Source organism: Lagenorhynchus albirostris, chromosome 6 (genome assembly GCF_949774975.1).
Source record: "Lagenorhynchus albirostris chromosome 6, mLagAlb1.1, whole genome shotgun sequence".
NCBI lineage: Eukaryota > Metazoa > Chordata > Mammalia > Artiodactyla > Delphinidae > Lagenorhynchus > Lagenorhynchus albirostris.
In genome coordinates this window covers 33,833,073-33,851,323 of record NC_083100.1, presented here as the reverse complement: position 1 = coordinate 33,851,323, position 18,251 = coordinate 33,833,073, and the positions used below count along the sequence as shown (strand labels likewise).

At 37.2% G+C, this 18,251-nt stretch overlaps 1 protein-coding gene across 8 annotated transcripts in view; it reads right to left on the bottom strand.

Annotated features, from left to right (window-relative positions):
• ALS2 (alsin Rho guanine nucleotide exchange factor ALS2) overlaps window positions 1-18,251 on the bottom strand; it is an 86,358-nt gene that overhangs the window by 54,195 nt on the left and 13,912 nt on the right. For all 8 annotated transcript variants that reach the window (XM_060152321.1, XM_060152324.1, XM_060152325.1 and 5 more), the window contains 6 exons: window positions 14,677-14,756; window positions 13,275-13,429; window positions 9,551-10,488; window positions 6,286-6,643; window positions 3,713-3,881; window positions 2,693-2,789 (listed from right to left, as the gene is read on the bottom strand). In XM_060152321.1, coding sequence (XP_060008304.1) covers window positions 2,693-2,789; window positions 3,713-3,881; window positions 6,286-6,643; window positions 9,551-10,488; window positions 13,275-13,429; window positions 14,677-14,696 — 1,737 coding nt within the window. In that variant the 5' untranslated portion in view covers window positions 14,697-14,756. The remainder of the gene's footprint in view (window positions 1-2,692; window positions 2,790-3,712; window positions 3,882-6,285; window positions 6,644-9,550; window positions 10,489-13,274; window positions 13,430-14,676; window positions 14,757-18,251) is intronic.

The following is an 18,251-nucleotide window of genomic DNA, read 5'->3' as shown; positions in this document are numbered from 1 at the left end:
GAGCACATCATCTCAAAATTTGTATGGAGACACAAAAGACCCTGAAGCCACAGCAGTCTTGAGGGAAAAAAATGGAGCTGGAGGAATCAGACTCCCTGACCTCAGACTATACTACAAAGCTACAGTAATCAAGACAATATGGTACTGGCACAAAAACAGAAACATAGATCAATGGAACAAGATAGAAAACCCAGAGATAAACCCACGCACCTATGGTCAATTAATCTTTGACAAAGGAGGCAAAGATATACAATGGAGAAAGGACAGTCTCTTCAATAAGTGGTGCTGGGAAAACTGGACAGCTACATGTAAAAGAATGAAATTAGAACACTCCCTAATACCATACACAAAAATAAACTCAAAATGGATTTGAGACCTAAATGTAAGACCGGACACTATAAAACTCTTAGAGGAAAACATAGGAAGAACACTCTTTTTTTTTTTGGCGGTACGCGGGCCTCTCCCTGTTGTGGCCTCTCCCGTTGCGGAACACAGGCTCCGGACGCGCAGGCTCAGCGGCCATGGCTCACGGGCCTAGCCGTTCTGCGCCCTGTGGGATCTTCCCAGACCGGGGCACGAACCCGTGTCCCCTGCATCGGCAGGCAGACTCTCAACCACTGCACCACCAGGGAAGCCCCGAAGAACACTCTTTGAAATAAATCACAGCAAGATCTTTTTTGACCCACCTCCTAGAGTAATGGAAATAAAAAGAAAAATAGACAAATGGGACCTAATGAAACTTCAAAGCTTTTGCACAGCAAAAGAAACCATAAACAAGACGAAAAGACAACCCTCAGAATGGGAGAAAATATTCGCAAACAAATCAACAGACAAAGGATTAATCTCCAAAATATATAAACAGCTCATGCAGCTCAGTACTAAAGAAACTAACAAGCCAAGCCAAAAATGGCAGAAGACCTAAATAGATATTTCTCCAAAGAAGACATACAGATGGCCAAGAAGCACATGAAAAGCTGCTCAACATCACTAATTATTAGAGAAATGCAAATCAAAACTACGGGGTATCCCCTCACACCAGTTAGAATGGGCATCATCAGAAAATCATCAGAAAAAAACAACATCAGAAAAAAACAACAAATGCTGGAGGGAGTGTGGAGATATGGTAACCCTCTTGCACTGTTGGTGGGAATGTAAATTGATACAGCCACTATGGAGAACAGTATGGAGGTTCCTTACAAAACTAAAAATAGAATTACCATACGACCCAGCAATCCCACTACTGGGCATATACCCAGAGAAAACCAGAATTCAAAAAGACACATGCACCCCAATGTTCATTGCAGCACTGTTTACAATAGACAGGTCATGGAAGCAACCTAAATGCCCATCGACAGACGAATGGATGAAGAAGTTGTGGTACATATATACAGTGGAATATTAGCCATAAAAAGGAAAAAAACTGAGTCATTTGTTGAGACGTGGATGGAGCTAGAGACTGTCATACAGAGTGAAGTAAGTCAGAAAGAGAAAAACAAATATCGTATATTAACGCATGTATGTGGAACCTAGAAAAATGATACAGATGAACCGGTTTGCAGGGCAGAAGTTGAGACTCAGATGAACAAACATATGGACACCAAGCGGGGGAAAACCGTGGTGGGGTGGGTATGGTGGTGTGCTGAATTGGGTGATTGGGATTGACATGTATACACTGATATGTATAAAATGGATGACTAATAAGAACCTGCTGTATAAAAAAATAAATGAAATAAAATTCAAAAATTCAGAAACTAATAATAATAAAATTTCTCTCTTTACTCCTATTTTCTTTTATAACTTAGAAGAGTTCTTGAATTTGTGTCATGTGGGCTCTACACTTTTCCTGTTAACGATGTTCCTATTTCCTTAATACTTTTGTTGTAATTGTGAACAGCTTCTTTTTCCCCCAAGTATGCTTTCTGCTTTACCTTATGTATAAAAGAAAGCTAGCAATCTTTATGCTTATTTTGTAACTTGCCACCTTCCTAATTTCTTATTTTTAAGCCCTTTTGATGATTCATATGTTAATAATAATAAAATTATCCTTTCTTCCCCTAATATTTATATTTATTTATATGAGCTATAATAGCTTTTTGGCTATCCTACTATGTGATAGTTAAAATAAAGCACTTAAAGGTTTTAGAACCTTTTATTGACTTTTCTCAAAAAGATAAAGGGACTGATGAAGAATCATTATATGAATATATTTAAGAATAAGTTTGAAAAACTACTTTCCTTAGGAGGGTTTCTGCATATGGGCATGGTTTTATATGATTCTGGAGGTCACTTTCAGGTCCCACAATTTTAAGAGAGAAATGCGTTTTGGTTTCTTAGTGTCTTACTTATGGATTTTCTTCATCAGAAAACAGAAATTCACCGATATCTTAGAAAACTCAGTTCTATTTTTCCATAAGAGCACGTTATAGAAAGCTTCTTTGTCAAGTAGGCCAATGTTGAATCCAAAGTCTACAGTCACATGTGTGACTTTAGCCAAGTTACATAATTTCTCTAAACCTCCCTTTCCTCACCTGTAAAATGGAAATAATACAATGCAATGTAAAACACTGAAAAGATCAAATGAGATACAGGATTGTTGCCTGACACACAGCATATACTCAATAAATGATGGTCCAATCTCATCAGGTTGGCCTTCCATGAAATTAAGATCAGCTTTTAATAGTTTGTCTCCTACCTGGGATTTCGCAGTAAGTGCAAGAGAATGGTAACCACCTGCCTCCAGATGGATTACTTCTTTACCATCCAGACATTTTACACACAATGGTTGAAGCCTTAAAGAAAAACATACACAGACACACACAAATTCAAAGTACAAAGTATTCTCAGCAAGAATCATGGCCTTTCTCAAATTACGGAGTAAGTGCTTTCAAGTAAAAGTAAATATTTCAAAAGAAAACATTAAAATAAAAATACTGGATATATGTTCAATCTACTCCTAAATATAAATAATTTTGAATGGTTTCAACCTAATCTTTGTCTATTAATCACTAATTAACCACCATAGTTCAGAATCTGTTAAGAATCATAAAACAACTGAATGATTCATATGGCAGAGAATATACTTAGGACAATGAAATACAACCAAAGAGGGGAGTTGTCATTTTTTTAACACATTAGTTGCTTTCACTCTGCTAGGAATAAAAGAGACATTTACATTAACTGGCTATTTTAGATAATCATTCTATTTACACACTTTCACAAATATCTATTGTTAATATCATAAGAGTTTCTCTTAAACAAAACAGTTTTTCCGTGACGTACATGAATAGACATGGTTTATTACTGTGGTTATAGTTATTCTGGCAGCAGCAGATAGACCTCTTTCAGGTAAAAAAAAAAATTGTTGGTTGTTTTTTGTAAGTTAAAAATTTGAACCATTCACGTGTTCCAATGAAATACAATCTTCTCCCAAACACCCCTTTCTGTATTCTAAGATGAATATACATCAAAGAAGAGATGGAAAGATATACCATAGATACTTAAGTCCTTTATTACTAGAAACAAATTCAAGACTAAGACTGATTGGGGGTGGGAGGTATTTGTTTTGTTTTTCATCAGAGTTAATGGTGTATAATAATCTAGAGCTAGAAGAAATCAGATTTCCTCTATGAGGAAATGAGATTTGGAGACCTTCACCAGGAGAGAGGTTATTTGTTTAAGCTAATTTCTAACAGTAAACACTGGCAGCACTCACCTAGGCAGAACATCACCATGCCCCAGCTGTCCTTCCTTCCCTTTCCCCCAGGTCCACACCTCTGTTCTCAGAGAAGGCAGGAGCGCATCGGCTTCTCCACTGTATGTAGGGGTCAGAACCACTGTCCGCGTTTTCACCCTTGCAGCTTTTCTCAAGAGCCTGGGGGAGACTGAAAACAAACCAGAGATATCATGAGGGAGTAGATGGGATACCACTCTAATGAACTGTTGATTTTCAAAGAAATACACTAACATGATATTTGTGAAGCATATTCTACAGGTTCTCTGCAAAACTGGGGATTAAGAAGTCAAATGAGTTTGGTAAACACTGCCTACTGCATTCTTTCCTCCCCCCTACCTGCCCTGTAGAGATTCACACACACGCATTAGCATGCTAAAGGTGCTGAAAAGTCCTGCGGTTAAAAGCCCTGTTTAAATCTGTTTAACCCTGCCCCACTTCCAAACATTTAGCCACAAAATCCTTTTTTGTATAACATTTGTTATACAGAATGTCTACGTGACATCCTATGGAACTGGTGTTCTAAAGAATAAGCTTAACAAAATACTACACTAAGGCTAACAAATATTTTTCCCATTTCAAAGCAGAGTTAAAAGTTAAGCCTTTCCAAATTAAGGTCTAAGGTCAAGCATACTATAAATATTGTAACAAAAGATTTATTTTAGACATAAAACTTAAAAGTTTCTACAGTGAGGAAATGGTTATGAATGGGAAGTACTAAAAAGATTTTGTATTTTGCTGCCTACTTTAAGTTATTTTATAGAGAAGTTAATATTTAAAAAAAAGAATGCTGACATCTTTTAGAGTGTTCAAAATTGTAACAAAGGTGTACAACACTGTGTAAATCTTGTACACCAATCTGGTGACAGGATATGTTTTGAAGAAAATCATCAAATGTCACTAGGTATAGACTTAAGTCACTTGGTCATTAAGTTGTGGGCCACTAAGAAAGTGATCATCCTCGGCTAAGATCACAATCTTTTCTGGTGAATGTATCATCCACTTGTACATACAAAGACTCAAATACACCTACTTGAGGTTTCCTCAAAGATGTATTCTAGATGATTTTAAAAGAGAGAGAAAAAGAGTACATGGAAAAGTTTTTCTAAAGATACTTTAAGTTTACTAAGTAAAATTTAACCTAAGGAAATAAGTCTGTTAGTAGAATTGCATATTTCACATGGTCTAATGGCATGACAAAAATCAATATCCCACATTTGTGGTTCAAGGAGATCTCAAATATTATATTATTCTGAAAATACTAAAGGACATTTCAGAATAAGAACATTTTGGCTCAAGATTATTCTTTAGACTTAGCAGAATTCATGGGGTACACACACACACACACACACACACACACATACACACACATATAAAATCAGGACTAGGGTTTTATTTGCACAGATGAATCTAGTGGCAATGAGAATCAGGAGGCAGGATAGCAAAAGTGCTCAGTGGCACAAGAGAGAGCAATAAGTAGAACACAGGTAGGGAATAGGGACATAGCAGAAAAGGTAAGTTTTAGTCTAGTCTCGTATTTCTAACTTCCTAACCACTGGTTGATACCATTTTGTGCAAAGCTCTAAACTATAGCCCATGGGTCGAATACAGTCCACTGCCTGTTTTTGTAAATAAAGATTTATTGGAATATAGCTCATTTATTAATGTATTATCTATGACTGCTTTTAAGCAAAGTCAAGTAGTTGTAACAGAGACTGTATGGCCTACAAATCACAAAATATTTCTCTTTAGCTCTTTATAGAGAAAGTTTGCCAGGAACTCCCTGGTTCAGTAGTTAGGACTCTGCGCTTTCACTGCCAAGGGCACAGGTTCAATCGCTGGTCAGGGCAAAAAAAAAAAAAAAAAGAGAAACTTTGCCAACCCCTGGTTGATCTAATCCAATATTTCTTGAACTTTAATGTGCATGTTAATCACCTTGGGATCTTGTTATAATGTATATTCTGATTCACTAAGTTTGGTATGCAGCCTGAAATCCTGCATTTCTAACAAACTCCCAGATGATGCTGATGTTGCTGGTCTGCAGGCCACCTTGAGAAGCAAAAGTCTAGATGACTGAGACTCCTGAACTGAGTGAGAAATGTAGAAGAAACAACTGTGCAATATTCTCAATATTCTAAGAAGTTGATTGCTAATGGTTTCAGAAAATGAAGCTTTCTCTTATTGAAGCTTAAAATCATCCTCACTTTCAGGGCGTAAGTACATTAACTCCTCATTTACCCAATGATCACATCTGCAACTTCATCGATCTGGAGTTCAGGCCCACCCAGGAAATAAGGAGGCTACTGCTACATTCCAGAACAATTAAATAAGACTCAAAACAAGGTTCATAAGCAGAAGCAGGTATTATGAAAAAGTGAGGGTCTAAAGTTATTTCTAAAGCAGAGAAACATGTAGCTTTTAAAAAGCTATTTAATTAAATAAACTTTGACATATGAATATGTTAGGAAAGCGAATTTATTATAACATGGAATGTGATGTCAGGAGCATCTTGGACTCACCAAAAGTCAACTCACAAAAGCTGGTTATTTCCTTACCTTGTGACAACAATCCAGGGAGAGAGAGTCTTCGGCTGCCTCCCTCTGATTCTTCTTCTCTGATATCCACAAGACTTGAACTCTTCTTTCCTTGCATTGACTCCTGTTTAACCTGTTCTTCTCTGCTATCTTTCAGACCTTCTGGGCCTATGGGACTACTGCCTGCCTGAGCTCCAGGTTCACAAGGGGCTGTACTATAAAAGTTCATAACTTTCTTAAGAGACAAGGTCCCAGCTTCATATGTAGCAGCCACTCTCACACCAACAGCAGATGCACAAGAGACCACTAGGCTGTTCAGGGCTGAAGTGCTTGTGGTTGCTGGGCTGTGAAGACTAGGAATCGCTTCTGCTACAAGAGGCTAAAATATACACACGTAAAAAAGTATATAAAAATACAATCCCATATACAACAAGCAATCAATAAAAAGAAAGTGTAACATCTATCACTATTTGCAAATACAAGAATCTAAAACAACAAGAGGTCTCTTCATCTCCAACCTAAAGGTATCCCTTCTTGATCACAGATTTAACACATTAGATGGAAATGAGTACTTATAATACAGTTCCTTATCAAAAGTACTTCCTTTTGTTTGAGTGGTGTTTTATCATGGTATTTAAAAATAGGTCCCAGCTGCTTTTATAAAATAAACACAGCAGAAGGGAGAGGGGAGGGAAGGTATGGAAAACATCGCCTTCAATATGAGGTAATAGCCCTGGATAGAAGGTTGAAAAAATGCAAGTTTTATTATTGATCACTACTAGGAAAAATTACACAGATTTTTACCAAGAAATAATGAGAGAAAATTACATTTTAAGAAGAATAGGCTTTTCCTAAAATGTTTTATGAACACAAATTTATATATGGCATACACAGGCAGAAAAATAAGTTACACCTCTAAACTATCCGCCCCCAAACTATGTTCTGAAATTTCTGTCCTTCTACTGTCTCATCAAGAGTTATTTTCCATGCCCCAGGGGCAAGGTAAACTGAAAGATTACCTTTGCTCTCACTACCATCGAGCAATGTGGTAGGTTAATCATTAAACATTTGGATCCAAGGTTCTTAGTGTTATTCACAGCTGTATTAGAAAGCCAACTAAAGTTTTCTGATATCTTAGTGAAAAATCAGTTAAAACTTACTCTGAGCTGTCAAGCACCGTTTACTAAAAAGGAAAGTCACTAGATATACCTACTTAACATATGAAAAAGCTTTCAGCTCATGAGCATAGGTCACAATGAAAATTTTGTTTCCTATGCTACCCAAAGATCCCAAGGGGTGGAAGGGGGTGTGTGTATATCTTAGTTTGTCCTGAATTGCAAACCAAACCAAAAATATTTTTTAACACTGACTTCTGATTTTTCTTAAAGGAAATAATTCCTATTCCCTGCACAGTGCCTGACATGTAGTAGGCACTCAATACATTCTGTTCAATACTAAATTCAACAAAATGTGAGTCTTTAATTAAAATATCTAACAAAATAAACAAATATACCATATAAAAAAAGATAAATACAAAGCCTATTACTTCCTTGGTGACACAGTTCTCATGATAACTTGTTCAGAAAAACTGGTGTCACTATTTCCACCATCTATTTACAAAAGCTCATAACAGAAGCAGTGATGGTATTTAGGGGTGACTAATTTAGAGAGTTCTTACCATTAGGTGGAGGAAAGTCAAAAAAACTCTACCTTATATAAACTTTAAACTATTGTTCTAACTGGCTCCTCTACTTAATTATATTTAACAATTCATAAAATAAGTAAATAAATAAAACAAAAACACATGCCCAGCAATTTTGATGGAAGACATAATTTCAGGGGTTCCAATCAACCAACAGCAAAATGCAATAATGAAATATATGCTTCATTGCCAAATACTTTAGTTTATTTCACAAAAGTGAGATATTCTTTCAATTACATCTGGCCAGAAGAAAAAAACTTGTCCTAAGCCACATAAATTCCTAATGGTTAGCTGTATGATTGAGACACTATTTACAAAGATGGAATTACACTTAGTTAAACACACACTGCCAAAACTAGCATAGGTAACCAAAACTTTAAATGTTTAACCAAACAGGTCCAAAGGAAAGTGCAATTTCAATGATGATAATCTATTATTCAAATAAACAGTAAATAAACTTTTAACTACAACTTTAATAAATCAGAGAAATGACTTCTGGAAAGTCAAAATCTAACTTTTTTATAAGCATGTACGAGTCCTGTTCAATTATTACTTTTGCTTTGTTTAGATTTTTCTTTCTCCAAACAGTTTCTTAATAAAAAAATTTTTTTTAAAAAATCAAACATCTACAAGGTTCGGTGAGTAGACTGTGAAATAAAAACTGTTTCTAAAAACACCTCTAAGCCACGTTCCCATTCTGAACCAGTAAACAACAGTGATGAAGAATCCAGAGGCTATGTGGTTTCAAAAAACTGAAAGCAACGCCACAAGGCAGCTCTTTTATGATTAGTTTTGTGGTTTTTTTTGAGTCTTAACCACTGGACCACCAAGGAAGTCCCTAGGATTATACGTTTTTGTTTAGATTTGTTTTCTTAGAGTTCTGGAAAAGCAAAAGCAAAAGGCTTCCACTAAGAGTAAAAAAAACAAGTATCCTTTAGAACAATTTGTTTTAAGTAGGGAGACACAGCTTACTACATGCCCCTGGTAAATAGCTTTTCTCCACTTACTACAAGTTTTCAAAGTGAAAGTAGTTTAAACCAGATGAAGAGAATATAAAACCCTCCACCCAGTGATGCCCAGTGAGGACCACTCGTATAACTGAAAAGAATTCGAACAGTATGTAATGCCAGTCAGTTTCAAGTCTGCCTATAAGCGAGGGAGGGATCCGCCACACAGCAAACTTCTCTGATAAAGAAGGAAAGGATTTTTCTCAACAGTATCTGAAGAGTGCTACAAATACAGATAAGAGAATTCTTTGTGAATATACAGTCATGTTAGATTAAACACTTCAGGGGCCCACCTTAGCCATGGGGGAAAAAGTACTTGGAAAAACAAAATGGGATTTTTCTACTTACAAAAGAATCCCAGAATAACATCTTTCAACATCATAAATAAAGGGCCAGAATTTGAACATGAAGAGTAATTTTGAATTAATCCAGGGTTTTCCTTATCTAGGCTTGCATGATAAGACAGATTAATAGTCAAACTCAAAAAATAAAAAAATGGTACCAACCCTTAGGTATTTTAAAGCTTCTCAAGAAAACTCATATGATTCAACTTTATATTATAAAATTTAGCAGGTACCTGAGATGGCACTGGCTTTTCACCATTCTCTGAGTTCTCTCTCACTGAATGATCTGACAGTTTCTGCACATATTCATTTACTGCCTGAGTGTCAGGGTACGATGGTATACTTCTTGCAGAAGAAATTTCAGGTGTTCCCATGACATCTTGTGGGGAGGAAATGGTCTCAACACTTGTGGTCTGAACATTTCCAACATTCAGTTCGGTAGCAGCAGGCAGCTCATTTTGTACGAAGGTGTTCTCAAACACTTCTCCCTTGCCATCAAGGGTTTCAGTGGAGGGGCTGATGGCAGTGCTGGCCTGGTTTTCTGACTGGGATTCTGACAGTGTCACGCCTAATGGACAGCAATGGCTGTCTGATATAATCACATGGTCTTCTTTGTCAGTCATTGTAATTAACAGCTGGCTGCACTGGTTACATCTTTCTGGCACTGGCTTCAGATCCTGGGAAGGGAGGCACTGCACCAGGGCTAAGCTGTGGAACGCACCACAGGCAACTTGTAGCACTACTCGCCCAGCAAGATGTTCCACCTTTTGTGGCTTTGTCACTGGGAAGGTAGTGGTAATGAGACCCAACTGACAACCGGTACCCCATGCCCAAATCTCCCTGCTTAGGGACAATGCCAGAGTGTGCTCCTCGCCACATGCCAGCTGCAAGATCCTGACCGCTAACAAAGGACTGGTCTCGGAATCAGAAATGCTGACAGGATTTGGTTCCGGAACATACTGCTGGTTAGCTACCGCACACTGGCCAGCAGAGTTCTCCCCCCACATGTACACTACGCCACTTTCTGTCACTGCTCCGTTGTGGAAACTCCCTGTTGCCACAGTAACAACATACTGCCCAACCAGCACCTCTTCTAGAATGGGGCTACTCGGACAAATCTCTGCTGGTTCACTTCTCCAGGGGAGAGTCCCAAAGCTGTAGACCTCACCATCTGAAGGTTTGGAAAAAAAAAAAAAAGGGAGGGAGTTAGTGAATTAACTAAAATTTTATCAGCTAACTTTTAGTCCCCTCTAGGTTTAACAAAATAGAATTTTTTTTCTTTTTTTAATTTTCAAAAGCACAGTTGTAGAAATTTGGTTGAAGCAGATAGCATTCCACACTTATGAATCTTTTAACAAATAACATCTTTTAACATTCTGAAATATAGTGACAATTTCTACAAATTAAAGGAGACTTCTTCAAATGAAGGGTATTGCTCCTCTCCTTCAGCCTTATCCTACAAACTCCTAGCATCGATCCGTTACTAATGGCTATCATTGCAGGCTATTACAGAAGCAGATTCCAAGAGTTCAAAGACAAAATAATGACCATGACATGATCAGATAAAATAAGCAGAAGATAAAACAGACACATTTGCTAATATCTACAACATTCACTACTACTGCATAAGTCAGAGCAGCAAAAAATTATGCAATGACATAAAAATATTAGAGATTCACTTTAGCCAAAACTATGAAATTAGCTTTATACCTCTAGGTTGGACTGAGGGCACCAATGTTAACATGACGTTGTGTACCATACTATGTATAATTTTAAAATGTTATTTATAATATATATTGTGTACTAGATAGCCTTCCTGAGGTGTCATTTGTTTAAAAAGCAAATCACAACAAAACAAAGAAAAAAACAAATGAAGCCATGACTGGCTAGCTTTAGAATTAAAAGGGAAGGCACCAGTGAGTTGGGTACATGAATGATGATAACCTATTTGTGTTCACGTGTGCTACCAAGTCTTGGTTTTACTGCAGGTATTGGGGAAATTTGGGGGTATGTGCAAATGATTTATGCTAGCTAAAAAACTCAAATGGAACAAAGACTTGGCCATGGGTTTTGAAAAATATTAAACAAAGCCCACCATCCTTTCTTTCCTATGTGACCAGAGGGTCACCCATTTTTTTTTTTAATTAATGAAAATAGGTACTATTTTTCCTCCAGCAGCAATTGAGTTGCTGATGAAAAAAAGGCATACTTTATCTTTGGCCTATTACACATGGCAGATACATTTATACACTCAAACTCACTACAACATCTATGTAAGGAAAAACACAATAGTGGCTAGAGGGAAGATCAGTTTTTATTAGGGAATTTCTAATTCGGATAGAGTAGTGAGAAAATAAGCTCACTGGTTAAGATCTTTTAAACTTTTCTTCCCAAGTGACATAACACACTTGCAACAGTTCACCAACACTTTCAATTGGTATTATATTCCATTAGAATAACAGTCTCTCCAGAGCAAATTGCAGAGAAGTGAATATTTAGACATCATTTTTTTAACCTGGAATACCGCAAAAATAGTGAGTCAATGAGGTGTCCTCATTGAATTATGAGCTAATGGTTAAATTGAATAGAGACAAAGCTTGAATCAGTACCACTTCCTCACTTAGAAAAGAAAGTACCAGAGATCTTTGTGCCATTTCAAGCTACACATTTGTGTGAGCTGAGATTTTTTGTTACTTTGACACTTAAACCAGAACACTGCTTAAACATGAACATAGGTTATTTACCTTTTTTTTTAAGTTTTCCCTCAGTTTTCCCAGGCTTTTAGGTTTGATTCTATATGTTTAAAGATATGCTCATGAAGGATTCCTAAATATCTTACTGAGGGGCTAATAAAATGACAGTAACAGAACTCTATTTATATAATGTTTGAGAACTATAGATTTTGAAGCCCACAGGTACTGGATATAGTTCACATTTGAAAAATAAGGCTTTCTCCAAATTCTGGCCTAATACAATAATAATAATAGTATTATGTATTATTATAATAAAAGTGACATAATAATAAAGAAATTAGAAAGAAATCCATGTTTGCCCCAAAAAACCACCATGGTCAGATTTAAGCTTTGTTTCCTAGAATCTGTCTTCCCTTAGTTCCTACAAGGAAAATACCAAAGCATTGTTAAATATTAATACTTACAGAGTAGAAATTTATAAATTAGTGAAGCTGATGGCAGTCCTGACCCAAATCAAATTTGCCATGACTTAGTCGGTAAAGTACCATCAAAATTAAAGGCAGCGCTGTCTATAAATTATAGCCTATGTTTCTGATATAGCTTTGTAGATTTTATTATATGTTCTTATGAGCTGCTATTTATGCCTGAGAGAAACGGTACTGAGACAGTACAGCCAAGAGATTTAAAAAGCAAATTTTGAAATTAGACTCTCTGGGTTCCCATCCTAACTCTGACCCTTTAAATAGTCGTGTGTGCTTGGGAAAACAATTTAACCTCCCTGACCTTCAGCTTCCTCATCTGTGAAGTGGGGATAATAACAGCAGCTACCTCATAAGGTGGTTGTGAGGACTCAGTGAGATAATACATACAAAGTGCTTAGTGCAGTGCCTGGCACATATAATTGTTTAATAAACATTAGCTATTATTAGCATTATTATTCTGATACATTTAATGAACAAAGGTATAGTAAAAGGGTCTCTGAATATGTAATCTTTTAAAAAATCTCATTTTTCATGTACTTATCACTACTAAAATTTTTAAACTGTAATTCTCCCTTTTATTCTAGTTATGGTACATCTTAAATATAAGAACTCATCTGATTTCTGATGAAGGGAGTAAGAACATATTTTGAAAACAAAAAAAGCATAAGTTCCAGCAAAGTTCACTCAGAATCCCTCGTACCCAGTAACTCTCAGCGGCTTCTATACGCTCCGACACTGGTCAGAGTCTCAGTTAGTGTTGGCTAAGCCGTTCTTTTCAATACCTTCAGTCAGAAGAACTCCATGTTTCACTCCAAGGGCCGCATGAAGAACAGTCTTTCCTCCCCAGCCTGGCAATCTCTCTGGTGTTACAGAACGGGAGCCTGCCTGCCACACATGGACCAGGCCTCTTTCTTTGGATCCTTCAGCTTCTGTTGAGCTACAAACATCAAGAAAAATAGCTTAAAAATAGCTTGTTCCTCCAGGTCAGAACTGTATCTTTTGTCCTTCATACTGTCTGTCATGAGACTTATACCTTTTACCAGTACATGGGTGACTGAGTCAGACAGTTCGGCACCTATTTTATGGCATGGTTATGACACAGGAGCAGAGGTAAAATTACTATTTATATACATGATTTGAGGATAAACCCACAAATTACTTATCTCTATCTAAGAAGCAAACAAAACCTGGGCTATTTTTTGAAGTTTTCTGATTTAAAAGTTCAAGATTCTTACTTCTCAGTACGTTAACTCCTTGTTTAGATGTTAAAGTTATAACATGTCCCAAGTTGGAGTCTTATTTTAAATTTTTAGTTTTTAATTTGGTATTTAAAAAAAAAGTATTTGATGAGAAAGACAGAAGGAATAGGGATCCACATTTCCCTTTATACCAAGTTTAAGCTCTATAATTCTTAAATTTTTAAGAACTAAATTTATAACAGGTACCAGTAAAATCCTTCATGCTTTACTCACGTTCTAGCCAAAGAATTCTATCCATCTGATAACCCTAGTTCAAAGAACATAAAACACACAGCTGTATAACAATGACCGTATCCCAACTGCCTCCCTTTCCAAGAAAAGGCCACATTAACATACTCTGGGTTTCCCTTTATATAATATTTTCCTTTGTGTCGCCATTGATGGGGCATTTATTTTCATATTCTTTTTTTCTAGAACAGTGATGCCAATATTTTAATGAGGCACAGAAACTTTTTTTTGGTTTTCTTTATTTTATAATACCTAGGATTTTCTCTACTTTTGTTAAATAATATTCCTCTGAACTGTAATTAGGCATAACCATGTTTTTATGAAAGGAAAGCCACAAATCTAACCCTCCTTTCAAAATATCATTCATGGCGCCGAGTTCTCTAAGGATAGAATTACAATTAATAAGGCTACTTCTGAAAACTTGAAATTGTGTGACAAAAAAAATGGCCTCAAAAGCTTCAAAATGGTGAAGACATTTTGTGCCTTTTATAAGCATAAGAAAGGGACTAGCAACAAAGTGTACACCACTAACAAGCTTTATTGTAATGATCTTTCTCTTTACCAATCAACACAAATGTCACTATTCCGACTTAATTGCCATCAACAAGAAAATTAAACTGAAGAGAAGCTACACGTAAGTGGAACTGGCTGTTGTGTTTTCCTAGAAGGGTAGGGGAAAAGGAAAAAATGGTTTTACCTTTTCTTCTTTGAGTCCATCGGTCAGTGGGAGCACTCCATCACCAAATCATTCCCTCCTTGCAAAAGGTATATAAAACCCTAAATGGCAAAACACAGGTAAGCACAAAGAGCAATGAAAGAGCAGTTTGCTATTTTATCTGTCAGATTCTAAAAAAAGAAGAAAAAAGGCAGCTCTCCAACAAGTGCACATTCACTGGGCAATAAATATACAGCAAAACTATTTAAACTATTTCATATCCTGCCTGCCAAAGTCGAATCTCTAGACTGAGCCTGCCCACTGAGCTTATAAAAATGCCTGTTGATCGTCAAATATAATGTCAAAGTGAGAAAAGACTACCCACAACCTAGCTGTACTTTGTCAGGCAACAGATTTTTTTCATTTGTTTTTTATTATAAATAAATTCAATCTGAAAACTCAATGTGTTAAGTATTCATTACACACAAATTAAGGCTACTTTTCAAATGCTGCTGGGACATATGAACACTTAAATACCAATTAAGTAAACAAGAATTTCTTGGGGCTTCCCTGGTGGCGTAGTGGTTAAGAATCTGCCTGCCAATGCAGAGGACACGGGTTCAAGCCCTGGTCCCGGAAGATCCCATATGCTGTAGAGCAACTAAGCCCATGCACCACAACTACTGAGCCTGCGCTCTAGAGCCCACGAGCCACAACTATTGAAGCCCACGTGCCTAGAGCCTGTGCTCCGCAACAAGAGATGCCACCGTAACAGGAAGCTTGTGCACCGCAATGAAGAGGAATCCCCTCTCACCGCAACTAGAGAAAGCCCGCGTGCAGTAGTGAAGATCCAACACAGCCAAAAATAAATAAATAAAATAAATTAAAATTTAAAAAAGAATTTCTGCAATCTCTCCAGTAATGTATCAGATTCAAACAGTTTTAATTTCATTTTCCAGTAATGCACACACACAGAATTCCACCATTAAAACAAAGTTTTCCATGTATTGGAACTAGCAGTGTTTTCCCCAAATCAACCTCAATTCAAAACCATAATCCAAAGGGCTGGAAGAAAGAAGTTCGAATTTAAAATATCTATTTTTTAAATCTACCATTTAATAGAAAAGAGCTATATGAAAATAACAGTACAAATATCATGACCTATCATTTCAGAAACTCAATGTTTAATAAAGTAAGAGCTAGAAATACTGACAGGCAGACAGAAACGCTCAATGCATTTCAACTAAGAAATTCACATTTTTAAGGGCACCAAAACTCATGAAAATAAGAGCAACGGGGTTTTAGATGTGTGAATTTAGATGTGTGAATACTGGGGCCAAATTCATTATTTTTCTGCAAAAGGGTATGGCATCGTCACTGTGCTTTGAAAAGAGCCCACACCGGCAGGAATGATGTAAGACCATCTGTTTACTCCAGGTTGCCTGTGAATTCTTACAGTTTCCCATCTGTATATCTGGAGGAAATTACTCTCTACCTAATGCTTATTTTAGAAAGATTTTGACTCATTCAAAGTTGGATGAAGGGTACATGTAAATGAAAGATATATCTGATCAGATTTAATAAATGCTATTCAGTGGTACTATGCTTTGTGTGTGATAGTAATTAACTTTTAGTAAAATGTACAGTTCACAGCATACAGAAAAGTTCTGAGGCCAGGTCTAACCTATGCTCATCTATGAGAGATCAGGGAGTAACTGGTCCCTTGATAAAAGTTAAACAATGCCCGGGGGGGAAACCAGAGAACTGCTCTGGGAGGGTGTGGGAGTGCACTAGCACACTTCAAGCAACTGATTCACTGTTCGTAAACCAAATTGTGTCCTACTGCCTGTCAATCAAAACTGTTGAGAATCGGTAAAATGAATAAAGCAGCTGACCTTTCTTCTCTTTTGGTGTCATATTCTTGAATACAGTGTTTTCTTAAAGTGGATTACTCCTTATGCCACATGATTTCTAACCAACATTCATTTTTTCAAATCCAAATGGAATTAAAACTCTACAAACTGTCTTGCAACTTTGTTACTTACTATATACTGTAGGAAGGATAATGATTCCCAAGATACCCATGTCCTAATGCCCAGAACCTGTGAATATGTTAGGCTACATGGCAAAGGGGAAGTAAAGCTGCTAATCAGCTTGTTTTAAGTTGGGGAGATTATCCTAGTTATCCAGATGGACTCAGCATAATCACAGAGTCCTTAAAAGTGGAAGAGACAACAAGCCTCTTAGATAGCCACATCCACCACAGGGCACACAGCAGAAGCAAGAACTACAACCCTGCAGCCTGTGGAACAAAAACCACATTCACAGAAAGACAGACAAGATGAAAAGGCAGAGGGCTATGTACCAGATGAAGGAACAAGATAAAACCCCAGAGAAACAACTAAATGAAGTGGAGGTAGGCAACCTTCCAGAAAAAGAATTCAGAATAATGATGGTGAAGATGATCCAGGACCCCGGAAAAAGAATGGAGGCAAAGATCAAGAAGATGCAAGAAGGGGGCTTCTCTGGTGGCGCAGTGGTTGAGAGTCCGCCTGCCGATGCAGGGGAGGCAGGATCGTGCCCCGGTCCGGGAAGATCCCACATACCGCGGAGCAACTAGGCCCGTGAGCCATGGCTGCTGAGCCTGCGTGTCCGGAGCCTGTGCTCTGCAATGGGAGAGGCCACAACAGTGAGAGGCCCATGTACAGCAAAAAAAAAAAGAAGATGCAAGAAATGTTTAACAAAGACCTAGAAGAATTAAAGAACAAACATAGATGAACAATACAATAATTGAAATGAAAACTATGCTAGAAGGAATCAATAGCAGAATAACTGAGGCAGAAGAACAGATAAGTGACCTGGAAGACAGAATGGTGGAATTCACTGCTGCAGAACAGAATAAAGAAAAAAGAATGAAAAGAAATGAAGACAGCCTAAGAGACCTCTGGGACAACATTAAACACACAAACATTTGCAATATAGGGGTCGCAGAAGGACAAGAGAGAAAGAAAGGACCAGAGAAAATATCTGAAGAGATTATAGTCAAAAACTTCCCTAACATGGGAAAGGAAATAGCCACCCAAGTCCAGGAAGCGTAGAAAGTCCCATACAGGATAAACCCAGGAGAAACACACTGAGACACATAGTAATCAAACTGGCAAAAATTAAAGACAAAGAAAAATTATTGAAAGCAGCCAGGGAAAAACAACAAATAACGTGCAAGGAAACTCCTATAAGGTTAACAGCTGATTTCTCAGCAGAAACTCTACAAGCCAGAAGGGAGTGGCATGATACACTTAAAGTGATGAAAGGGAAGAAACTGCTACCAAGATTACTCTACCTGGCAACGATCTCATTCAGATTCAATGGAGAAATCAAAGCTTTACAGACAAGCAAAAGTTAAGAGAATTCAGCACCACCACACCAGCTCTACAACAAATGCTAAAGGAACTTCTCTAAGTGGGAAACACAAGAGAAGAAAAGGACCTACAAAAAAAACCCAGGGCAATTAAGAAAATGGTCATAGGAACATACATAGGGATAATTACCCTAAACGTGAATGGATTAAATGCTCCAACCAAAAGACACAGGCTTGCTGAATGGATACAAAAACAAGA